This window comes from Meriones unguiculatus, chromosome 5, assembly GCF_030254825.1.
Source record: "Meriones unguiculatus strain TT.TT164.6M chromosome 5, Bangor_MerUng_6.1, whole genome shotgun sequence".
Taxonomy (NCBI): Eukaryota; Metazoa; Chordata; class Mammalia; order Rodentia; family Muridae; genus Meriones; species Meriones unguiculatus.
Window position 1 is genome coordinate 112,305,747 of NC_083353.1, and position 19,637 is coordinate 112,325,383.

General features: G+C 40.0%; 1 protein-coding gene across 3 annotated transcripts in view; it reads right to left on the reverse strand.

Moving 5' to 3' along the window:
- The window catches only part of LOC132654285 (murinoglobulin-1-like), a 41,850-nt gene that overhangs the window by 9,420 nt on the left and 12,793 nt on the right, over positions 1-19,637 (reverse strand). For 2 of the 3 annotated variants that reach the window (XR_009591948.1, XM_060384148.1), the window contains exons 9-25: positions 16,697-16,814; positions 16,430-16,539; positions 15,575-15,736; positions 12,593-12,820; positions 12,351-12,414; positions 11,798-11,845; positions 11,562-11,719; positions 10,284-10,433; positions 9,052-9,195; positions 8,329-8,410; positions 5,810-5,954; positions 5,006-5,234; positions 3,477-3,603; positions 3,098-3,219; positions 2,541-2,592; positions 548-631; positions 110-286 (exon numbers count right to left, since the gene is read on the reverse strand). Coding sequence is in view for 2 of the 3 variants with exons in the window: in XM_060384148.1 (XP_060240131.1) it covers positions 110-286; positions 548-631; positions 2,541-2,592; positions 3,098-3,219; positions 3,477-3,603; positions 5,006-5,234; positions 5,810-5,954; positions 8,329-8,410; positions 9,052-9,195; positions 10,284-10,433; positions 11,562-11,719; positions 11,798-11,845; positions 12,351-12,414; positions 12,593-12,820; positions 15,575-15,736; positions 16,430-16,539; positions 16,697-16,814 (2,200 nt within the window). In the remaining variant the exon portion in view is untranslated. The remainder of the gene's footprint in view (positions 1-109; positions 287-547; positions 632-2,540; positions 2,593-3,097; positions 3,220-3,476; positions 3,604-5,005; positions 5,235-5,809; positions 5,955-8,328; positions 8,411-9,051; positions 9,196-10,283; positions 10,434-11,561; positions 11,720-11,797; positions 11,846-12,350; positions 12,415-12,592; positions 12,821-15,574; positions 15,737-16,429; positions 16,540-16,696; positions 16,815-19,637) is intronic. The other variant, XM_060384149.1, reaches the window with a different exon arrangement.

Genomic DNA, 19,637 nt, shown 5'->3' on the forward strand with positions numbered 1-19,637 from the left:
GGCTTAAAGGATTTCCCGGAAACCCTGCTCAGCTTCCCCCTCCAATGCTAAGCCCAATTCTAGAGAGAACATTTACAAGAAAGAACTGTTGTTTGTTAGCCTTACTGACCAGCATTGAGGTAGTCAATGGCTTTTTCCTTGATTTTCTGAGTCAGCTGCTGAGTTTCAATCAGATATTTCAGTACGTAGATATTAGGAGCAAAAAGGACCATGTTCTGCTCCCCACAGCCATAGGGCATGTGGAGAAGATTCTGGGTGTTTTTAATGGCTGAACTCAGGATATCACCTGGAGGTGAGAGAAGTGACATCAGAATAGCCATTATCTTCAGGAAAAAAATAACAGCTTCAATAGAATTCCTTCTATGATGTGAAAGAGTTTCAAGGGTGAGGGGTCCTGGGGGAAAGCAGTGGATATTGAGGGGATAGAGACCAAAGAAGCATGGTAGAGGTCAAGGGTAGTAGTTCAGAAGCTGCATTTGGAATCACGGTGGGGCAGGACAGTGGTAGTGACTGCTGTCCCAAGTCCTCCAGGGACGGACTGACTCACCCAGCACAGAGAAATGGGCTCTGGCTGAATCGTTCACTACTGTTGGTGGGAGCACCAGGGACAATTTTTCAGATAGCCCAGCATCTTAATAAGAAAGGAAAAAGGGGAGACAATCATTTCTGTTCTCTGCATTTCCAGAGTCCCCTATGGCCATTCGAATTAGAACCTTGCCTTAAGCTTTCAATACTCGCCTCCCTAGACAAATGATCTTGAGGTAAATATCACATATCCACATTTCCTGGAACTGCCAGCTTGTCAGGCTCAGTTGTCTCCCCTTTATCACCCATTGTTTTGAAGCAAAGCATCTGTCCAAAATAAAAGTCTGAGTCTCTGTGATCTGTGTGCCTCTGCTTCTATCAACGTCTATTCAGTTAATTTAACAAACACATGAAAATGTGCTTATTCATTGAATTTTGGTTTAGGTAAATTCTGCTTGTGTGTGTATGTGTGTGTGTGAACTTTGACAAATATTAGTGTTTTCAGGGAATCAGGGACCCCCAGCTGCGAAAATGCCCCCATAACCTTGGCCTGCAGGTAAGTCTTAGGGCATTTTCCTTTAGTAATGATTGATGTGGCAGGGCCTGGCCCAGGGTGGGTGGTGCCTCATCTGAGCTGGTGGTCCTGTGGTATATAAGAAAGCAAACTGAGCAAGTCAGGGAGAGCAAGCCAGTAAGCTGTTTTCCTCCACGGCGTCTGCTTCAGTTCCTACCCTGAGATTCCTGTTCTGTTTTCCCTTCGTGATGGACTGTGATCACTAAAGCTGAAATAAACCTCTCCTCACCAAGCTGCTTTGGTGTTTTATCACACCCATGGAGACCTGAAATGACGCACTCGGTGCATGAACTCCAGTATGTCAGATTGAGGGGTGGATAAATCCCAAGCCAGCTTTTGTTCTTCCTGAGTACCCTGAGTGGCTTTGGAGGTTTCACTGATCATGGCTACACTGCTGTCATGGATGGCTTTTCTGTGGCAGGGTGATGGATGGAGTACTTTGTGGAAGTGTAAGTATCAGGAGAACCAGAACTGACCCGTGGGAAGAACAGTGCATTTTTATCTTATCCTGGCCACTTTTTCCCAACGATCTCCAGTGACCCCCTTCTTGCTCTCTCTTTCATGGAAAACGTTTAATGAATTTTAGTAGTGTATGATAATTTTCTCCTACCCAGTGTGTTATATTAATTTATACCTTTTACAGAGAAATATCCTCATTTCATCTTTTGTTAACTTTCATACCATAATGGATTTTATTTTAACTTATCTATTATTCCATTTAAAAAGTCCTTTTGACCAATATGTTTTGAGCAGGCACTATGTCCACACACTAATAGAGGTCCTGGCAACACAGCCATTATTTTGAGTGGACAGCCTCTGCTCTTATGCATGTCCTTCACAGGGGACAGTGAGCTTTCCCTTGTATGACATGTTGCTGTATTTCCTTTGCGATAGTCAGCTTCCAGTGAGGAGCAGGGATACAAGAGCTGGTCATAAAAACAACCATTACAGAAAAGTGTATGCTAAGTGTACATCACAATGAACTAGGTTTATATATGGAATTTAATTCAGCCATAAAAATCTTTGTTTTCATTTATGATCTAAAACAAAATAAAGATGGGCCTTCCAAAGATATCCTTTATATTTCCACCCTGACTCCCTCTGCCATTTTTTTTTTTTTTTTAGAAATTTTAGATTGTGACTTCTTCTTAGCTATTCCCTGCCTATAAGTTTCTAAGTACTGAGATGGGATAGATGAAAAGATTTCTGTGTTCTAAAGAAAAAGGCTACAATGAACTCTGAAGTCCCAGGTGGAACTATGACTATACTCTTGATAGCTACATCAAGCAGGTGTCAATCTTGATAATTTCTAAGACTCAGTTTTGTTAATTTTATTGTGGTTACAAGGTAGATAGGATCTTGGTTTTCTCACAAGAATATTGCAGGAGACCTAAGTAGACGACTCAGTTACTCTCTCACTGCCGTCTTGAGGGCTCCTCACCTGATGCACAGAGCAGGGAACTGAAGGTGTGCTCCTCCTGAATTCCTTCAGGCTTGGATGGAAAGACACAAAGTTCAGACATGGGAAATTACTGAGTGTGAAAACACAAAAATTCTGAAGACTTTTTTTTTTTTTTTTTGAGTGACAGTTTCTTTACCTGTGTGGTCATGGGCTGGAATTAGATGATTAATTTTCCACCTTTCAGGAATGGCGTAAATATTAAATTTGGACACGCCAGGTGAAAAAGAAAGTAATAAGGAAAGATAGCAATGAAAAGAGAGGGTGCACAATAAGATTGAAAGAAGGAGGTATAGCTCTAAGAAGATAACCTGGCATAGACCATCCCCCAAGCTTCAGCTCAGAGACTAGGAAGTGAATAAAAAACCAACCAACCAAACAAACAAACAGAACACGTGCTGATGGCAAAGCATGGGCTTGCCAGGTGCCATGAAATATCTCTAGGTCACATGTTATCATCTTTTATTTTTCACCTAGACATCGTCAACATTGCTTCATTTTCTGGACTCAGCACACTGCCAGTCGAGGAGGTTACTCACCTCAACAAGCAGGACTTTGACAACTGTGTCCTTTCTCCCAGTATCAGGGACTGTGGCCACCTCAGAACCACAGGGCTCTGGGGACTGCAGTGCCTCTGCAGTCACAGAGAAATTCACATTTCCTGAAACAATGGTCCATAGAGCTGAGCTCAGATGTGCCAGGAACTTGGCATTTGCCAAATCCCCAAGATCTGCAAGGAATCCTCAGTCCTGAGCAGCTCAAGGGCTTGTCCTGTGTTGATGAAGGGGGTAAGCACGGGCCAGAAGCAGCAGTGACTGACAGCTTCCCCTTGGGGACCCAATGAGAAGGATGCAATCTAGGAGACCTGCCTACACCCACCCTTTCTGGGTAGAGTCCCCTTGCAAACTTTTCACTCACCTAGAGACTTGGGAGTCACCAACCAGGACGTGGTGTGCCTTCCGTTGGCACAGAGGCAGTAAGAATCTTGGGCTTTCTCCACCGGGACAGCTGTGAAATCTGGAGAGGCTGCCAGCTGCACACCCAGCTGTGGTCCCACAGGGGAAAAGAAATAGCAAAGATGTTACTATGCAAGGACAGCATGCATGGAGGAGGTAGGCGAAAGAGTGTGAGGGGGATTTATGTTAGAAAGAGAGCAGGAGGGGCTGGTGGAAAACATGTGCCTAAAGTGTCATATAAGCTGACACAGAAGGCTTGCATGGATTTCATATGCACATGCATGCCTAGAATGTTATTTAGCTGTCATCTGTGTATTATCTACCCAAACAATTATGGAGACAATTATATATTTCTGTATTGATCTTGGTTTTCTTTTGATGGCAGAAAGATAGTCACTGTACTAGATTTTTAACTACTGAAGTCTACACCTACTTCTTCTTTTTCTTCTGTTTTTAAATTATTTTATTTTATTTTTAATTACACTTTATTTACTTTGTATCTCTCCCTCCATTTCCCTCCCTCCTCCCCTCTCAATCGCTCCCTTCTTCCCCATTCTTCACACATGCCCCTCCCCAAGTCCACTGGTAGGGGAGGGTTTCTTTTTCTTCCTTCTGATCCTAGTCTATCAGGTCTCATCAGGAGTGGCTGCATTGTCTTCCTCTGTGTCTTGGTTATGCTGCTCCCCCCTCAGGGGAGGTGATCAAAGAGCAGGCCAATCAGTTCATGTCAGAGACAGTCCCTGTTCCCATTTGTATGGAACCCACTTGGACACTGAACTGCCATGGGCTACATCTGTACAGGGGTTCTAGGGAGGTCTCTGGCTAAAATGCTCAATCCCCATTGCAAAAGGCAAAGAGGTTGGACATCAGAAGAGAAGAAAACAGGAAACAAGTTAGGAGCCTCCCACATAGGGCCTCTGAAAGACTATGCCCTGCAGTCTATCAAAGCAGATGTTGGGACATATGGCCAAATTTTGGGCAGAATGCAGAGAATCTTATGAAAGAAGTGGGAAATAGTAATATGGAGAAGACAGGAGCTCTACAAGGAGAGAAACAAAACCAAAAAATTTGAACACAGGGGTCTTTCCTGAGACTCATAATCCCACCAAGTACCATGCATGGAGATTACCTACACCTACTTCTAATAAAAACAAAATCTATTGTAAAAGAGCCTTGTTGATCTATGTGTGGACTGTGTCTTATGACTGTATACAGAGGCCACATGGAATGTCCTGTCTCTGTCAGTACAGTATGTACTGTGTAAACATTGGAAAAATCACCTAATACATCTTATGTAGAGTCCATATTAGTAAACTCTGCTGTGTGTGTTTAGCTAGAGTCTGGAGATTAAGTGTTTGGAACCAGGGCTGCTGGCTCCAGTACAGTCCCTTTCTCCCTTTCTTCCTTCTTTTCATGTAATTCCTTGTTACAGTTTACATACACCAATTGCCTCTTCCCCTCTAGACATGCTTAATTCAGAAAGGTGTTCACCCGGATGCAGGTAGGAAGGTAGTTCAGCACATTGGCCTTGAGCGTGAAGGCTTCTCCTCGGATCACAGAGTAGGGCATCGTGAGCTCCACGAAGAAGGGCTGGAAGGCTTGGAGAGAAACCACAGGAGAGAGCCCAAGTCCAGTGTCATTGGACAGGCAGAAGGCCCCGGCCTTCCACTCAGTGATGGTGTCAGGGACTGTCACTTCCATTTCAGCCAGTCCTGAGGAGCTGGAGAGTGAGAATGTGGAGCACAGAAAGGGAGCCCGTGTATTAGTTATTTCTCAGATGGTATCAGATGGTCGTGACGAAATGCCATCCCTTGAGTCCTTCAAAGTAGTGATAGGAAGTGAACAGTGCAAACAGGACTCCAGATGGAAAATAAAAGGTCTTGCTGTAGTCTTGTTTTTTCAATACAGATCTTAGCCTCACATCACCTTAAAATCTGTGTGGTAGTGGAAATCTGAACTTAGAGTTGAAGTTGCCTCTGAACTCCCATCTCTGAAATACCATACAACAACTTCATGGCTTCCATGGTCTACTCTATGTTTGAGTCTAGTAGCCTACTCCATGAAGGACTGCCTCACTTCCTACTCAACACGGTGTTCCTGAACGGTTTTAAGCATCAAAAAGGTACATGATAATTTTCATGTGCATTTTCTAGGCGTGATGTAAATACGTAAATCTCATCTGTGTTTTTTAAGTTAGTTATTTCCTTTGTTTATGATAGAAATTAATTAGAGAAATACTAGAAAACAAAGAAAAGTTTCATTCCCAGCCCAATAATACAAAAGGAAATTACTTACTTTACTGTGACTAAATCCCAGACCCAAGTTTCAGGAAAATATTTTCGAAAGGTCTCAATAGTTGAATCTCCATGGTAAAGGTTTTTATTTGCCACCGTGACTTCAGGTTCAAGTCTGGCATCGGCAAGATCATATTTTGTAGACCCTATGAAGGTGTAATGGACAAAATGAACATTGTACTTTAATACAATGGGATCCAATGTGCAGTGTGAATGTAGGTTAATTTTCAGTTTCTTCTCGGCTGCTAAGTACTATTACAATTATACTGGAAATAATGTATTGAACTGCTCATTTTGGGAAGAGTAGGTAACATCTTTGTCAAAAGCAGAAATTATGAAATCCTGAAGGGAAAAAAAAATCAGCAAGTGTAGTTGGAGTTGGAAGGAAGGATGATGCATCTTATCTTGGGTTGCATAGTCAGGGAATGTTTACAAATATGATGTTCCCCCTAGGAGTAATGAAGAGCCATACTACTATCTCCCAGGAAACAGGTCCTGTGGCTATAATGAGAATCACTCTGGGCAAGAGCTGAATGGTGTCTACATTATCAGCAGAGATATTCTTGCAGTGGTTTTTCTTTCTCTGGATCTGCAGGATTAACCCACTATTTTAATAGGTTTTCAATTCATATAAAAACTTAAAGAGATACAAGTACAAAGTCTTGGATCAGAACTAGGAAGTTTATTACTCAAAGCATTGGTTTGTGTCTATTGACAAGAAATCTAAGATTCAAAGCTTGCAACAGAGGGTCTGTCGTCTGCTTTTTCTAAGATCAAATATGCATGTAGATCAGGTTAGAGCTTTACCTAACTATTTCCCAACTGACTTCTCAGCACTGAAGCTCTCTCCCAAAATTTTAGTATGTATACACATGGAGAGCTTAATTTCTGCCTGTCCTTCTCTGTGATGGCCACAGCCTCTAGCCTGGCCTCTGTCTTTCTCTTTGTCGTTACTTCCTAGGTGTTTCCTAGGGTCTAGATTCTTCACTCATTACTGTAAGCATCTATGGGGCAGTTGCCCAGTTTATTCACTGTCTAGAGAAGTCACAGTGTCTCAGGTCCTATCGCTTTTAGAAACTTGTGAAGATATTTCAGTTTCTTTTCAAATCACTATGAGGTAAATTCATAAAGTCCAGTCAGAATCATGTTTTATGTTAACACATTTATGTTAAAGTACATTTTAGTATGTAGAGTATAAATAATAATGAAGACAGGGATCCATGATTTTAAGTTATATTACAGAGGTAGAGTGATAAAACCAGCCTGTTACTGGCACAACTATAGATACATAGATCACTGGAACAAAATACAAGCCCCAAACATACACGCATGTAGTTATAGCCATCTGATAGTTGGCTTAGATGCCAAAGCACAGACTTACAGCATCTTCAGCAAATGGTGCTGGGAAAACTGGATGCTCACACATAGAAGAAAGAAAGCAGACCTATATCTGTGACTCTGCACAAAAATCCACTCCAAATGGATCAAGTATCTCAACATGAAACCTTAAACTGCAGGAACCCTACAAAATACACGTGCAGGAAAGCACTTTCTGAATGAGACCTTTTCCTTAGAAATTAAGGACAAGTAACCAGTGGGACCTCAGAAAACTAAAATGCTTTTGCACAACTAAGGAAACAATCAAGGGGTTGAAGCTGAAGCCACAGAGCAGGAGAAAATCTTTGCTAGCCAAACACCTAAGTGAGGATAAATATCCAGAGTATATAAAGAACTAAAAAACAAAGAGTCAGGAAAACAAACAGCCCAATCTAAAGATGGGATGTGGATCTAAATGGTTTTTTCAAAAAAAAAAAAATGAAAAAGGTTAAGAAATGAATACTTTTTTTCATCATGCTAGCAACCAGGGAAATGCATATTAAAACAAGTTTGAGATTTCATTTCATCCCGGTTGGAACAGCAAAGGGCAGCCAAAAAACTGTCAGCTAGTGCTGGGTAGGAAGCAGAGAGACGGGAGGAGGGTAGGGGAAGGTAAGGAGGTTCAGACAGGTGTGTGGGGGGGACCCACATTTGCTGGTGTGGGAATGCAAATGGTGTGGCCACCCTGGAAGTGATTCCTATGAGGGAAGAGGGAAAGACTTGAAATGGTTAGTTGGTTGAAGATTGGAGCGAGAATGTGCCTTTGACTCAGGTGCTTTTTAAATTTTTTTTTTTTTTTTACTATCCTCCTCACCTTTATTTGTAATGCCTGCCTTTTCCCTCTCTTCTTCATCCCTAACACTTAGGGAATTCTCCTCACCTCTCATGACAGTCCTACGAAAGTTCTTTGGACACAAGGATTCTCTGTTACAGCAACTACTGCACTTTGTCTTTTTTTCACACTGGAGGAACTTTAACTTCTTTATAGTACCAGCAAACAAATGGGCACATTTTTCTGAAGTAAGTTTGTGTTCTTTCTCTCTTATTTGGATGCTATTCATGCTCAACAATTTTATTTTACCATCTTTGATATATAATTCACATTTACTTTTTCTTAAGATACAAGCTGATTCATTATTTTACCTGTTCTTAGGCCAGAGCTGAAGTAAGTAGTAAATTTAAGATGTTTGATCTTCAAGTTGGTGAAGGCCTGTAAACCCATGTCCTAAAAGGAAATTGTTAATCAAGCAAAATATCTCAAAATTCTGAACAAAAAAGTCATTATAAAACTACAGTAACTAAACCAGATATAGTTTTACGTGTTCACGTAGAATTTCTATTCCAATTGTGCTTTTCTTGCTCTTTAGAGAGCGCATCGAGGAACACAGAATTCACAGTGCCGCCTGAATGTGGACCTTCTTTCTGATACAATGGTGTTACTTTAAAAAGTCACTCAGTCAAGCATGGTGGTGCATGTCTTCAATTCCACCATTTGGGAGGCAGAAGCAGAGGCATAGGAAGGCGGATCTCTGTCATTTGAGGTCAGCCTGGTCAACAAAGTCAATTCTAGGACAGCTAGAGCCACAAGTGAGAGCTTGTCTCAAAAAACCAGAGTAACAAAAAGAAAAACTCACTCACCCACTCTGTGCCACTTTTGTCAATAGAGAGAAAGAGTTAGCCTCGAACGGGCACTTTCCAAATGCAGTTTTTGGAATGCTTGGGATTGAACCCGTGGCCCACAGGTAAGGTGGGTGGCCTGACAGTGACTTAGATCCCAGCCTGACTCTAAATTTTTTTTTACCAATAAAGCGTTTCATTAAACCTAAATAATTCACAGACAGCATGTTAATGGATCACATGGCTTACCTCTATGTATTCATAGACATCCTTGTCATATTCGTCTGGTCCTAAGTATGTGACTGTATCTCCCATATTATAATGATCTTCTTCAGAGAGCTGGTGGGATCTTGGAGTAAGGTCCTTGTGCTGCATCTCTGGCAGATTGTAGATCTGAAAGACACAGGAGACAAGGGGGCCGCTTTCTTGAAAGATGCAAAAAGAACGCGATTAGTGTGCTCACTGTAAATCACTTGACTGCTCAAGAAATGGCTGTAATCATCGAAAGGACAGGCGCCCAAAGTATGGATAGGGCAGAGTGCAGAGAGGAAGGACCCGCCATCTTGTTTTTTTGTCATAACCCTTCAGGCAGTATACACATTTTTTAACTAACTGCTCATGTTTGTCAGCTGAAACAATTTGCTCCAGAATCCTCTTATTTAATAGATTTGGGGAGAGTCAGAATCAAAAAGAAAAACATTTAAGCAGTATTCTTTCTAAAGTATTTTCTGCATGTGAGTCATAAAATCGCAAAGTAAATAATATTAGATTCCAGTTTAACTTACACATTAGTTCCCAGAACTATTTGGACTAAAGATTTCTCTTTTTAAATTCACATGTCCCTTAGTTTTGAAAACATGCTATTAGGTAGAGTCAATCAAAATTTAAAGCTATTACAGTGATCATGTAACTATTCCTAATAAATCCTATTCTTAGTTCAATATAAAGAAAAGCTTTACTAGCATTAACTTGGCAAGACTCCTGGACATAGTTTACGGTTTCAGTTGTGCTTCTGAGAATTTTCAAAGCAAGTTGAGAACCTTGTATTACAAAATTTAAAACTTAAGTCATTATATTTTTTTTTATTGGTAAACTCTTGAGATGTACAAGATTCCATGTGTATACACTTTCATTCAGCTCCCACCGGCAGCGTCACATCATCATGATCTTGTGAATGGCACAAGCCACTCCTAGGGTAGGAGGATACAATCATGACACAGAGGGCCTGGGTCACACACAAGCTTTGCAACTCACTCTGACAGCATTACTTTCTGGTTTGTCTGGAGTTTACTGGCTCATGTTTTCTGAGGTGTTCCTCTGGTTGTACAATGAAGGGCTCCCTAGAGACTCCCTTAGAATCAAACACAGTGTATTTACATAAAGAGCCCTGGTGGCTGATGGCTGCTTTATCAGCACCAGGACCTCCTCCTGCTCAGAGCCTCTTGTTGGCCTCCTTTGGGCAGAGGCTGATGGGGACTCACCCAGGAAGGGGAGAGCTCAGCTTCAGGCCTCAGGAGCAACACGCTTTGGTCCACGGCTCTCAGGCCACAGAGGGACTGAGGAGAAGCTGTGACACGCAGATGGGCCTGTGAGGCAGGGAGACTTCGGGCTGGGTTGAAGCTCAGGTCCACCTGTGGGAAGGGAAATCAAGCTTAGCTTATCTTCCAGCTCTTGCAGCCCTGAAGCGTGCCTTGTGGAACCGCTGTGTAACTCTGCACACACATCTGTGTTTCCAGATTGTGAGAACTATGGGAAGCTGAACTGAGGCTCTCTGCTTCCCCTTTCTCCCCTGGAATTGATGTAGGAAAACAGGAGATGTGTCAGTCAAAGTCTGAGACAAACAAGTGACCATTTCAGGTTAAAAAAATGTTGTGCAAATTGCTCATATTTGGTATGTGTGCACATGTACATGAGTGTGGTATACACACGTGTGTGCAGGTGCTTGCACCCATGCACCCAGCCTAGGCCAGTGAGGGTGTGCTCATTCTCCTTATTCTCTTGAGACCTCCTGAGGTAATCTGGCAACTCCAAATCCCAGCAGTCTTCTGCCTCTGACCTCCACACACTGGGGTTGTAGGAGCCTCCAGTCATTCCTCACTGTCACATGAGTGCTGGGAGCTGAAGTCAGCACAGCAGGTGCCCTCACCCACTGAGCCATCTCTGCAGCCTGGAAGTTGCCCAATTTTAAGGGCCTTTCCATGTTAGGTCTAACGCCTGGGGTGGAAAAATCAGTATTCTAATTGGAGGTATGTCTATATTTCTCTCTCCATCTCATCTCTCTCCGTCTGGCTATCATCTATCATTCATCTCTCCACACCTCCAGGGGAGTGAAGCAAATAGCTGTGGGCTGGGCTGTATTGAAAGGGGATGGGTTACTGTTCTTGCACTGTGACATTAAGATGGCTCAGTGGGTAAAGGCAGCTGCTGTCAAGCCTGGTGACCTGAGCTTGATCTTCTGGACTCATGTGCAAAGAGAAAACAGACTTCTCAAAATTGCTGTTTATGTTCATACGCACATGTGCACATGTAGATAAATACAATAAATATTTTAAGTCCAACGACTTTGAATTAGTAAGTTATTAAGGATTAGGTTCCCTTTCTTGCTCCCCACTTCCTTGTTTCTTTTCAGGATTTGTGAATTGAAATCTGGTCCTCTGGTGCTGTTCACATATTTGCCACTGGAGCACACACCTGAAATCTGTATCCTGAAAATAATTTGCACCCTTTTGAATAGAAATTTCAGAAAATAAACTCCTCACTTTGTTGAGAAGACACTTTTCAATTTCAAATTTTGCAGAATCTGCAATCACTTCTCCATCAGGCAAGATGGCATAGATGAGCATTTTAGCGACGGGGGCCATGCTGAACTCCACGGGGATCTCCAAGGTGAAGTGGCCTTTCACTGGACCTGGAGGGACTGGGAAGAAAGAGATGGTGATGGGTCAGAATCCTGACAGGAAAAGACAAATGAGTACACACAGTTCCAGAGGACTACCTGCATTTGGAAGACATTCCTGCTGCTCTGTGGTCAATTGTTGGCATGCTAATGATCTCAGGAGGGCACCACACATGCACATATGTACCCACAAGCACCACACATGTAATTAAAAAAAAATAAAAAAGAGTCAGTTACTTGAAAATTGGGTGTAGCTAGGATGATTTAAGGACCAGGCTGACATTCTCCATATATTTTTGGACAGACACCAAGATAACACGTTTTGCCTTGTTGTGGTTAATCTGCATGTGAATGCATAGGTTCCTCACTTGGGGTGTATCTTGGAGTACTGTGTGTTTTCACGTGTTACATCTTGAGAATAGATATTTTACCATGTAGAATGACACTCAGTTTGCGAATCTGAAACTTTTTCCTGAAGGTCATGGTATGAGTGATAACCTTCATTAGATGGCAGAACCTTGAGTTCCTATTGAGGAGAGAGTTATGGAGACATACAAACACCATGGCAGCCTTAGCTACTCAGTGGTGAGATCCCACTGGTGAGGATGTGGGAACTCAGTTGGAGACATGGTTCTGGATGAGAAACACTTACATTCACTGGGTTCCATGTGGTGAGTGTGGCTTCCTGTATGGACGATTTTGCCCTGCGCCATGACCTAAAACAAAAAGGATTTTCCAAGCTTACATCTATATTTACCAGGATCTCTTGTAACTGATGAATCTACTGTTTGAGACCCAGGCAGAAACACCCAGCCCAGAACCCAGAGTGTCAGGGGGACATGGTCAGGAGATAAGAGAATTCTTTGCGTTTCTCAGCTTGGAGTGAAAACTCACCAGGTAGTAAAAATTGAGCTCTCTCAGCAGCAACAAAACTGGCCCATTCAGAATAAAATGTGCCTGAACTGTGTGAATCTGGCTGCAGGGCAAGATGCCAGGCTCTATCTCAAGGTAGACATAGCTCCTGCTCTCAGTATAAACTCTGTAGGCCTCATGCTGTGCTTCTGCGTATTGTTCTTCCATGCAAGGAAAAAAAAGACACAAATTTTCTTTCTTGTGGTAGACCTGGAGAAACAACAAATACTGTGCTATAGATCGCCTGCTAGGCAGAGTCTCTCTTCTGAGAATCAGCATACTTTCAGTGATAGAATATTTTGCACATCTTAGTAAAACTGGAAGGGAGGTTCATAAAATGAATTGTCTCACATCCCAAATTTTCAAACCTGAGGCAAATATTTATACCAATGAAAAGAGAAAAGACAAGAATATTATATTTTGAGACAAAGAAAGCATTTATTGAGCACCTAATACATATGAAAGAATGTTTACAGATGGGAATTTTAGTGCATGATAAATTTGCAAAGTGATGGGCTGACTGAAACATTTTCACATATTAATAAAATGTACCCTGCTCACATTCATCCACCTTACTACCCAGTCCTGTTTCCTCCCGACTCTCTTCCTTCTTGCTAGATCCTCTCTGTTTTCATTTCTGTCCTTTCCCTAGATGCCACAAATGAGGGACAACATGAAAAGCTTTTTTCTCCCAGTGTTCTCATTTCCTCTTGGCTGACACTTTCTAAATCCACCCATTTCTCCATAGACAAGACGAGTCTCTTCTAAATATCTGAGTAAAAGTCCGTGTGCACATATTTCCACTCTTCTTTTCTCACTCCTCCACTGCTGGGCATGATGCCGGCTCCACAGATGGCTGTGTTGAGTACTGCTGAGGTCAGCATGGTGATGTAGGCGAGTCTATCATATGTCAGAATTGATGTCATGGGCACGTACAGGGACGTGGTACCCCTGGCCTGTGTACTGGTTTCATTTCAGATTTTTATAGAAGCTCTGAACATAATAGTCATACTCATTTTCCCTCACAGCAGCTGTGTATATAAGTCCCTTAGCCTTGCAAACATCTGTTTTCCTGATGATTGTCATTTTGATTGATGAGATGGAATTTCAACACAGTGTTAAACTACATTTTCTCAATAGTCAATTGTCTTGAGCATCTTCGCATGCGTTCCTTGACCAATTGTAGCTGGTGTCTTGTAAATGGAGTATTTGTTGCATCTACTGAGATTATCATGTGATTTTTAACTCTTGATTCTATTTATAGACGTTTTACAGTTATCAGCTTTCAATTGTGAAGCCATCCCTGTATTCTTAGTGTGAAATCAGTTTGATCATGGTACATGATTTGTTTAATATGTTACTGATTCTGACATGGAAGTATTTCAGTACGGACTTTCTTTTTATGCCAGTTGGGTGAATTACTCTGAGGTTTCTAGATACCTTATCCTCATCTAGTTTTGGTATTAGAGTAATTCCAAACTCAGAGAAGGACCTAAAAAAGCATTCCGTCTTCTGAAGTTTTACACAATAATATTTCTTTTTGAAGTTTTGTTCAATTCAGTAATGGGTTCTTCCCAGTCTCAGTTCTTTATTGTTGAGGGCCCCTTTAAAATTATTTCTTCAGTTCTATATTTCATTGCTGATCTGTTTAATTGTTTTTTTTAAATACCCTTGTAGCTCACCTTTGGTAGAATATAAATGTTCAGAAATTCATTTGTTTCTTCTAGATTTTCTAATTTATTGGAATGAGAGTTTTCAAAGTATTCTCTAAGCATCCCGTGGGTTTCATAGTATGTGCTGTTATATCTGCCTCTACTTTGCTAATTTGGGTTTAGATAAGAACTAATCAATTTATCTTTGAAAAGAATCAACTTTGGTTTCATTGTACTTTTTACTGTTCTTTCTGTCTTCATCATCACTTTCAGCTATAGTTATTATTTCTTCCCTTCATTAATTTTTGTATTTGTCTTGTCTTATTATGTCAATAATTTGGGGTATGGCATAAGGTCTTTTATTTGATTGATACCTGTGTAGGTAGAATAGGGATTCATAGCTTTTAGAATTGCATGCATGATAGTCCATAGAAATTCTGATGTGTTTTTATTGAACTCAGAAATTAAAAAATTACCTTTCTGATATTGCTGTTTGCAAAGGGACATGCTTTCAACTTCTTCTAGAAAGTAGGTTACAATTTCCACCATTTAAATTTTTAGCCATAAATGTGTGTAAGACACCATTGGAATTCTTATACCCACAGTGGTTCTCAGAGAGGGGAATGCTGAGTCAGGGAAAAGACTGAAGGGCCTCAGATACCTCTGGTAGGAAGTCATGTAGTTGGGTTCTCTTCAAATGGTTCCCCCTGCTCACATATCTGACTAAGCTGTGATACACAGAGGGAATCATTGTCTAGTCCCTGTTGACTTCAGATTGCAGTCTCCTATGTTTTTGTATTTCCTCATTGCATTTCTAGTATTTGGTGAATCATGTCTCTCTGTCCCTCTGTCTCCCTCTCTCTCCCTCTTTGTGTGTGTGTGTATGTGTGTGTGTGTGTGTGTGTGTGTGTGTGTGTAAAGCAAGAACTAGTGTAATGTCAATTATATTCAGTTACACAATAAATAAATGTCTCATGTTTTAGAAAATGGGCACAATATATTTAGATAATGAATCTGAGGAAACACAACACCAGTCCTTGCTTGAATTGATAAAAACAGAGTTTTAATCATTTTGGCTTAAAGGTCCTGATTTGTAATATATAAAAATGAAATAAAGTAAAAAAGACTATGGAAAATATTGTGTTAAGAAGTATGTGTGCTCATAAATTCATTAATGATCAGAAACCTATTCTATTTTGCTCTAAAATAAGAAAGTTTGGCCTGGAATTGTTTTTTCATTAAAGGACAGATTACTGAGTCCAAGCTGTTACACAACCTCTCCTTGTGTCTTATGCCCTCACCTGTGACTTACTTTGATAGTGAGGTAAGAACCTGCAATGCTTGTGGTGTTGATGGAGAATTCTGCCAGGCCGTCTTGATCAGTGATAGCAGCAATGGTGTTCCCAGCTTCATGTAGTTTGATGAAGACTTGCTCATTTGGGAGAGGAATGTCGTTGACATCCACTAGGCGAACCTAAATTGAACAAGGAAGAAAAGTATAGCCCAGGAATGGTAATACTATACAGATTATAAGAGAAAAACCCGTTTCAGTATTCTATAAATATCCCAAAAGCTGCACCAACTGATTCAGGATGCAAGACATTGCTTTACACAAATCTAACACTTTGAGATCTACACCAGTAGAACTGGCTGTGCTGTGAAAGCACAGGGGCCGAAGGTATCATATTCTTAGCTCCATAATAAATGCTTTGTAGGTGCTTTGTAGATACCTGTTAGTCATAAGAAACCATTGACAGATCCAGAATGGACTAAGGGAAGTAGATGCTTTGACACAGTCACAAGATACAGTTGTTGGGGCCCCATGGCAAATGGAGACCATGGATTTATCACAAATATGTAGCACATGTGGCTTCGTTGAAACACAGTGACATCTTGGGGTTTACAGTTGTCAAGTCCATAGTTTTTATAAATAAAATTATGCTACCTATATTTTAGATTCTGGGCTTCTAGGTAGCCTTTCTAAGTCTTCAGCTTAGTTCTGGGAATTGAAGTCATGCACTTAAGTGTGTGAAGTACAAGCTCTCCCACTAAGTTACACATCTTGCTTTGCAACCAGTGATGTCAGACAAGTTTAACATTGAGCAGAATGCCCTTGGTTGAGGAACCCCCATACAGCTCAAGCATCTGTGAACCAAAAGCACTCTACTTTCATACGGAATGGAATCCCAGGTCTAAAGTCTGAGTCCGCTTTCACAAATACTAGTTTGGTTGTGGTTCTTTCAATTTTAGTTGTTCCAGATCCACTGAACTCGAATCCTGAAAAAGAAATCAGCAAGAACATTGGAAGTTCAATGCAGTTAGGTTATTGCTTGCTTTCTACATCTTTTTTCTACATCCTTTAAATCACATCTTGGTGTGAACAGACATCAATTTTCACAGCTTCCTTTTTTATATTCTGAGTTTACTTATATACCTGTCCCTTCTTCTTTGACATTTGCATTCACACGAAGATACTTGTAGTCATCATAACTTTTCTTTACTTGGAACATAGTGATGTTTTCTTCTTGTGTGATACAGCCATTTTTTTCTAGCTGATATGCAAGATAAAAAAAGGTAATGTGATGGTCAACTCAAACCCACATGTGAGGACTTCTTTCAGAAAAACGAGTCCTTACTGCTGTACAGAATGGCATTCTGACTATAAGCATGGGACTAAGCTTATATTATTAGCGTCTTTAGTTAGTACTAGTATTAATCTATTCCTACTACAAAGATAGTAAGATAAATAGCATCTGAACATGCAATAAAATCATAGGAATAAGAAAATAATTAACAATAACCCTAAATATAAATGACTTTAACTCTTTAAGAAGCATGTCTAGCTAATAAGAATAAACAATGTCAACAAACACACACACACACACACACAAATGAAAGGATAGAAAGGGATTGATTAGAAATATTCAAGCTGAGAAGAGGAAGGAGTATCAATACTAATATTTGATAAAATAGACCAGTGCAAAATTATGACAAGAAATAAAAACCTCACTACCAATGAGTGAAAGGAATAAAAAACAAACAAACAAACAAAAAAGAATGTGGAGTAAACATGTTAGTACATCCAATTTCATAAAAAACAAAAAATAAAACAAAACAAAAACCTAAAAACTACAAAATAAAAGACAGACAGATCCAGACGCAATAATAATGGGTGACTTTAGTACTACAAACTCATTAATTGATCATCTGGGCAAAAATAATAACTTTCAGAGTGTTGTATAGAAATTTCATCTGAATTAAATATTCAATTTATGAGGAGGTTCACTAAGACTCAGGAAATATAAAAACTCCTAAAGCTCAAGATGTAAACAACTCACAAGGCTCAAGAAGTTCCTAAAACTGACAAAATTATAAGGCTATAAGCAGAGTAAAAGAATTCATATCCAACAAACCAGCCCTATAGAGAATACTAGAAACAATACTTTGAATTGAAGACAGGAATAAGCATAGCTAAGAGACTCTAGAAAAAAATCAAATGAAGCTACAATTACTGAAATATAAAATAGGATTAAATATAAACAGCAACAACAACAACAAAATGACAGCAATCAACATACACGTTTCAATGATAATCTGCAATATTAACGGCCTCAATTCAAAGCACATAGCATAATTGAGTGGCTCAGAAACAAAATCAGTCTTTTTGCTTACAAGAAACTCATTTTGTCTTCAAAAATAGGCACCACCTTAGAGGGAAAGGATAGAAAAAGTATTCAAAGAAAATGACCAGAAAGCAAGCAGACATTCCTGTTCTAACATCTGACAAAACTGATTTCAATCAAAAGTCAATCAGATGAGTTAAAGAACACTTTATTCTGATCAGGGGAACAATTTACTGAGAAGACACCACAATTATAAACATATACGAACAAAACTTTAGCACCCACACTTTCATAAAAAGCATACCACTGGACTTCAAGATGCAAATGAAACCCAAGTCAGTAACTCTAGTTGATTTCTATACCCTAATTTCTCCAATAAAGCATCTGACCAAAAAAATAAAAATAATCACAGAATGTCATCAGAATTCAATATCATACACCAAATGGACCTAACCAGTATCTATAAAATAACACCTAAGCACCAAAAATATTAGTCTTTGAAGTAGTGAGTGGAAGTTTCTCTAAAGTAGACCACATAATGGGAAATAAAACAAATCTGAACAAATACAGAAAAACTTAAACAACCTAATGTGTCCTATATGACCACAAAGCAATCAAGCTTAAAATCAACAGCAAAAGAATTTCCAAAATTACATAAATTCATAGAAATTCAACAACACACGGTCGAGTAGGAAAACAAATCAAAGAAGAACTCAATAAAGAAAAATTTTAAAAATCTTGAAGTAAACAAAAATGAAAACCCAATACAACAAAAGTGCTGGAATACATTCAAAGCTGTCCCAAGTAGGACTTTTACATTCGGGGTGCTGGTAATGAAAGAAATGAAAAGAAAAGAAATGTCTTAATATCACAAGTCAAGGAGTTAGAAAAAAGAAAGGTCAAACCAAACTCAAAACTCAATTACTGAAACAGAAATAAAGAATACAAAGAATCAATGAGTCTAAGAGATGGTTATTTGAGAAGATAAGCTCAAGAGGCCTTTCGTACAAAAAACCAAGAGAAAGAAAAAAAGAAAGAGAAGGAAATAAAGAAAAAGAAAGAAGGAAGGAAGGAAGACCCTAAAATTAACAGACTCAAAAATTACAGGGAAACATTACACAGACATTAAAGAAATTTGGAATCCTGTAGGGGAATACTTCAAAAACCTGTACTGAATTAATTTAGAAAACCTAGAAGAAAATGGACGGATTTCTACATCCACCCAAACCACAAATGTTAAACCAAGAAGAAATGGACAGTGTTGACTGTCACGGAGACCTTAGAGGACAACCAACAGCTCCCACCATTCTCCTGAAACAATATATCTTCTTACTACATTGCAGAGACATGTCGTTACCCTTACAGGTATGTGTAGGTCTCACCTCATCAAAGACTCATTTTTCAATAGATAGAAACTGTTATAGAGATCCACACTCATCAGAATGCAGAGCATTGCCTATGATATGTGCAGTCCCAACGGATACACCTCCACCATAACCCCCACCTCGAAGGATCAGGGAAAAATCATGAAACAAGGATCAGAAAGATTGTAAAAGACCAAAAAGCCTTTTGAAAAAATAGTGTCTTTCAGACACAACAGGAAAAACACCCATAAAATTCTCAACAATGTGGTTGCCTGAACAAGACTTACACAATGGTAGAACAAGTTAACCTGCCAATGTGGTGAAATGGGGAAATTGCTCAGAGCCCCACTCCTAGAACAAGAGCTACAGCTACAGGTGATCATTGGCT